General features: G+C 39.6%; 1 protein-coding gene across 1 annotated transcript; it reads left to right on the top strand.

The window, feature by feature from the left end:
• Positions 1–134: 134 nt before the first annotated feature.
• Positions 135–6,011, top strand: LOC125528719 (protein REDUCED CHLOROPLAST COVERAGE 1-like; the record flags this gene model as incomplete). The annotated part of the gene is given in 9 exon segments (XM_048693154.1): positions 135–585; positions 676–777; positions 870–1,187; positions 1,259–1,351; positions 1,509–1,610; positions 1,704–1,808; positions 3,232–3,365; positions 4,511–4,694; positions 4,922–6,011. Coding segments are annotated over 9 exon segments (1,119 nt in total). The 5' UTR covers positions 135–543.
• Positions 6,012–6,024: the final 13 nt, after the last annotated feature.

Genomic DNA, 6,024 nt, shown 5'->3' with positions numbered 1-6,024 from the left:
CAGGGCAGCGGGGGAGGCGCAAGCCGCGGCGGTCCGCGCGTCGCCATCGCCAGAGCACTCCATCCATTGGGGATATCAAGGTATGCCGTGGAGAGGTTCATGAAATGTGTTCTTACCCTACTAACAACCTCAAAGTTGTGTAGCCTACCTCAGGCGCACTAGGGGTTGATAAATAATAGTGTGGTTTGCTAGGGGGCCGTGCTTTCCCTGTTAACCAACCTACACATGTTCGAAGCCTTGCTTCGGCAGGGTGAGGGCGCTTGTTCTTCTAAATTAAAATTTCACTGGTGCTAGCCTGTGGCCGAGTGTTTTTTACACCAGCGTGTAGTAGTTTCAAACAACATCAATATGCAAGTTTTTTCACCTTTTCTGATTTTGTCGGATCCACTTCTGAATTCTACAAATAAAATCCAAGTGTATGAAACATACTGGGTATTATTTTAGCACGCTTGCTTACCAAGCGGCCATCCGTAGCTACTAATAGTGAATAAAGTTCATAGACTAATATCTTGTGCTCCACAGTCACCATCTGAGTTGATTGAGATGGCTCTGAAGTTCTATGATGAAGTTGCGCTTCCTAAGCTGGTATGCATCATTATGTAAAACATGAATAAGTTCCCACATGCTTATCCTTTTTAGTCAAGAGGCATAATAGCTAACCAAGAAATTATTTAGGTTGCCGATTTTGGTTCTTTGGAACTTTCACCTGTTGATGGTAGGACATTGACAGATTTCATGCATACCAGGGGCCTGCAGATGCGCTCCCTAGGACGAGTTGTAAGTTTGTAACAACTTTTTCATTTGAACATGATGGATGCCGGTTCTTCTTTAGTGCTTGATATGTGCTAATCTAAGAATAACCTATGTAGGTCAAACTTTCAGAGAAGCTCTCACACGTACAGTCCCTTTGTGTGCATGAAATGATAGTGAGAGCATTCAAGCATATTGTCCAATCTGTTATTGCAGCTACTTCGGACATGAGACAATTAGCATTAACAATAGCTGCAGTGCTGAACTTACTTCTTGGTGTTCCTGAATCTGAATTTTCTGGAAGTTCTCCTGCTGTGCATCCCCTGGTGTGGAGATGGCTTGTTGCCTTCTTGAAGAAGCGATACCAGTATGAGCTCACAGGGCAACATTATGATGATGTGAGGAAATACGCTATATTGAGAGGACTATGCCATAAGGTAAACATGTTTAATATTTTTAACATTTCTCACACCCGGTCCATTTTATTGAGATTAAAGGTTGCTTTTAGGTGGGCATTGAATTGGCACCGCGAGATTTTGTCATGGATTCTGCTTTCCCGTTTTGCAAACAGGACATTATTAGCCTTGTGCCCGTACATAAGGTAAAAGTATTTTTCTCAGTCAATTGTTTTTATCATACAAAAATCACATTGTGCTGTCATGGCTTGTTCATCACATATGACTATCAGTGTTTTGAGAACTTGGTAGATATAATGAGTGGCACATAAACATAACTGACGTGTTTTTTCAAAAATGCAGCAAGTTGCGTGCTCATCTGCAGATGGAAGGCAACTTCTAGAATCCTCTAAAACAGCTCTTGACAAGGGTAAACTTGAAGATGCTGTTAATTATGGAACCAAGGTACCTTCTTGTAAAATCTTGTACATTTCTTTTTGGCAATTCCTTAGCTGTCATATCTTGGGGACTCATAAATTATTCTATGTATGAATGCAGGCCCTTGCCAAGCTCATAATGGTGTGTGGTCCCTATCATCGAATGACGGCTGGAGCTTATAGCCTTCTAGCTGTTGTTTTGTACCACACTGGTGATTTTAATCAGGTAGATGGTTATTCAGCTGCACAGCACATAGTCTATAATAATTGTTATGCATGTTTTGAAGACAATGCAAGTGATAGCACTGTTTAATTAAGTGAGGATTATTGAACATGAGATGATATAAAGACTTACGCCATTGCACTTTCTTTATGTATATATTAGTTTATACTTAGAAATAATATATACTTCTAGCATTCTTTGCTAAGCATACTTCAGTTACAATGTGAGCGAAAGATACATAAAGGTGTTATTGGGTTAGACTAACTATAACACCGAAGGAATATGTAGGGAAGATACAGAACAAATTCTGGTAAAACTGAGACTTTCTTGTATTTTTAGGAGGATCAGCAGATCTAAAGTTTTTCTATCAGTGTTCTGCACATTTCATTTCATTATATCTACCAAGTTCATTATATCAGTGTCCTGTGCATTTCATCACTATGACTATCAGTGTTTTGCACATTTCAACATCAGCAGATCTAAAGTTTTTCTACATATTAATAACTAGTGAAGTTGAAATGTGCCAGCAAGTGTTGTATTTTGTTTTTGAGAAAAGACACCCAAAGAGCATTTTGGCAAGTAACAAGGAAAACATATGTGGTACAATGGAGTTATGGACACAAGACGGCCAGCAAAACGGCAGCACTTCTTGTGTAATGCCCTCCCAGCACTGGAGATATCTCAGATACAATCCGACAGGAATATCTATCCAATCCAGCACACAACCGCTTAACACTCACCTGTGACTAAGGGGTTTCCGTTGTTCATTGGAGCGGGCAAATAAATGATCTGTGTTGTTTCCAAACAGTTTTACTATCTGCAGTTATAGATACATATACATGTGTTTTAAATCACAAAATAGGAATCTTTTAATCTTTTGTCCTGCACGTATAATGAAATTACCTTCATGGAAATTGCGTAAGCGATAACGATTCAATAATTTTGTGCACTTCTACCTCTCATACCCGTATGATGCTGTCACCATTAATCTTCTTACCCATGATGCCAATGTAATTAAAAATGATAATTGATAGTTAAACAGCTCAAATGTAATATGCATGTATCTTGTATGTCATATTATGAGAAATAATCTAATTTTCCCTAATGGCTCCTTTGTCAAATACTTTCTGCGTATGCCATATAAAATTACCTAGTAAGGCTCAGCGGCTTGTTACAATGGACAAACCCTAAGTTTACATTATCATATCAGATCAGTGAAACTTCATCTTGGCCTGTTTTAGGGCTTTAATGCCTTCTGTTTAGTTACTTAGAACACTGGAGCCAGCTGAACTGATGCTTTGGATGTTGGTGTGTTTGTGGTGCCTCATAAAATGCTTGATAGTTATTTCAAACTCATGATTTACTTTTCTATCCTAGCATTTAATTATCTATAGGCACAGTATAATGTGTACCTAAAAATTTGCAGGCTACAATATATCAGCAAAAGGCCCTAGACATCAACGAGAGGGAACTTGGGCTTGATCACCCTGATACGATGAAGAGTTACGGAGACCTTGCTGTTTTCTACTATCGTTTACAACACACAGAACTGGCTCTGAAGTAAGTTCAGTTTATGAAATACTACTTTTTTTATTCCATGCAGAAAATCTACAGTTTCACAAGGGCTGAGCAAAGTAGTCACTCCAGCTGTAACTTGAAGAGAAGTAGCATATATCCAAAAGAGTAGGAGACCTCTTTTAGGGTATTTTATATCTTAGTAAAGTGCTATGTCAAGTTGATGAAGTTTGCCAAATAAAATAGTCTTGCTATTGCTGCCAAGAATATATTTTACTATCTTCTCACGTTAAAACTATTTTTTTTCACAGAATTATTATGTCGAATGTGCATATTTGGTTCTTTCTCTCTATGCTTTATCATTTGGATTAAAAAACTAATCTTGTCTTATGAAAGTAATGCTAAGAGTGAGCAGGAACTAGTTGCTTAGTCGTCTGAGTGTCCGATTTCTTTGTAGTTTAGTTTTGTGTCTGAGGTGCTATCTCTCAGCTCTCACTCCATCAATGTTAATTACAACAGTTGAAATAATATAACTAGACCCTAGCATGAATACCGTCAACATATAACCGTCAAACCTAATGCTGGCAGATGTTACAAACTCATAAATACTAAGTGAATCCTTAGGTGGTGATATGTTTCCCTAATGTTTTAGCTTAACCACAAGCATATGTAGTACTCCCTCCGTTCACAAATATAAGATGTTTTGGATATTTCAATACAGACAAACGGGCTGAAATGAGTGAATGAACATACTAAAATGTGTCTATATACATCCTAATCAGAAAAAAAGTTAGAACATTTTATAATAGTGAATGGAGGGAGTATCTTTTTTATTCTTCAGCAAGATTGCAGAGGGTAAAAGTGGTATGGTATTTGCTTCTAGCCTCAAATTATTAAATTATTAATTGCTGTCATGTAAATCTCTTCTTGAGGATGGATCAAATTCCCTTAAGCTCGTATATCTTTAAAGGCTGAAGATTCAATAATTGTTTATTTATCTGTGTATGAGCTTGTCTTGAAGATTATTTCATGGATATCAAAGCTATTGCATTATGTGAAAACCTAAGGTTCTGAATAAACAGCAGGGTGCTATACCTGCTATCCTTTTGATACCTCCTTGCAGTGTAATCCTAGTGATCTATACTCATTGCTACAGTGTATACAGAAAATTAACCTTTGGTGCAAATTAGGTACGTCAAGCGTGCATTATATCTTCTACATCTTACATGCGGGCCATCTCATCCAAACACAGCTGCAACATATATTAACGTAGCCATGATGGAGGAAGGCTTGGGCAATGTGCATGTAGCTCTTAGGTACTTGCACAAAGCTTTAAAATGCAACCAGAGATTACTTGGGCCTGATCATATCCAGGTAATTTTCCTTCTCAACATTAAGGAAACATTTTAAAAAGTTCTTCTGGCAAATGGCATGCTTTTGTTAGCGAGATAATTGTTAAATATGAAAGATGTTCATTTCGTGCCTCTTTACAAATCTCGCTTGTTGACTTAATCAATAATCAGAAAATCTTAAGTCGATACCTTCAATGACTTAACAAGTTGTGGTGAATGCCAAAAAATCATCAACAAATTGTTTGTCAGTTCCAGGAGACATGTCTCGATGATGAGTCAAATTATTGAAGGCCAGGCGTTGCCAAGACCGTATCATTGGACCCCTCTAGGCCCAGATATGGGCCATGGAGACCAAGAGAGGCACCACCGACCAAGGAGGAAACTTACGATACGTAGGGAAGGCTGAACGTTTTGGATATGAATACTAATCTGGATTCCTACCACCTACATGCCTGACGCACTGACATGGCGACCGACATACCAGTGCTATATAAGGGGTGACATGGCGACCGGCATACCAGTGCTATGTGAGGGCAACAGGGACATAGTAGTAGGGATCCCGGTTTCGCATAGCCTAGAGCCTTTACACCACGTAGAGATTCCGATGCTTCCCATTGAGACCTAGCATATCTTGTCGAGCTACCCCAACTCGTCGAGTACCCCGTGATATTGTAAATGATCCCCTGTATTATCCCCACATATAAGAAAAAAGACAAAGGCAGGAAGTAGGGCTTTTACCCAACTTAGGGGGCTGAACCTCGGTATATTGTGTCCCCTTTTGTGTTATAGATCCATCGGTAGCTTGACGTGACGTTCCCGCGACTACATATCCACATACTCGTTCTAGTACCACTGTCAGGACAAGACAAAAATCCATCAACAACATGGGAGTATGATTCCACGCATCAGACTTCGGGTCTTTCTTGCTTGCCTTGGTCCTCACATAATGTGCCTCTTGGGAAAACACTTGCTTGTGCTCCTTTCCCAGCCTACACAATTATAGATGTGAGCTCATAAGCTCGTCCCCTCTTGTGCGTCACACTTTTATGTGCATACATAGTGGCGTGCACATCCATGGTTCTAATAATCTCAAAAAGAAAATTGCAGAATCATGATGAGGAGCATTCGGTTTGGTACATGCATGGAGCTTCAAGTTAGTTGGATACTTGTATAACCAAGAAGTTACATCAGGATCACTATGAGAAGCATCCGGTTTGATTATTAACCTAGATCTACTCTACTGGTCGTCGCCCTTGTCCTCGTCGACTAGGTCGATGTACACCAGAACTGGCCATGGATATGGCCACGCTCCGGGTGCAATGGCCACGGACGCCGGCGTGTGCGGGGGCGGG

Source organism: Triticum urartu, unplaced genomic scaffold (genome assembly GCF_003073215.2).
Source record: "Triticum urartu cultivar G1812 unplaced genomic scaffold, Tu2.1 TuUngrouped_contig_5061, whole genome shotgun sequence".
Taxonomy (NCBI): Eukaryota; Viridiplantae; Streptophyta; class Magnoliopsida; order Poales; family Poaceae; genus Triticum; species Triticum urartu.
The sequence above is the reverse complement of the archived record's forward strand: the minus strand, read 5'-3'. Positions and strand labels throughout refer to the sequence as shown.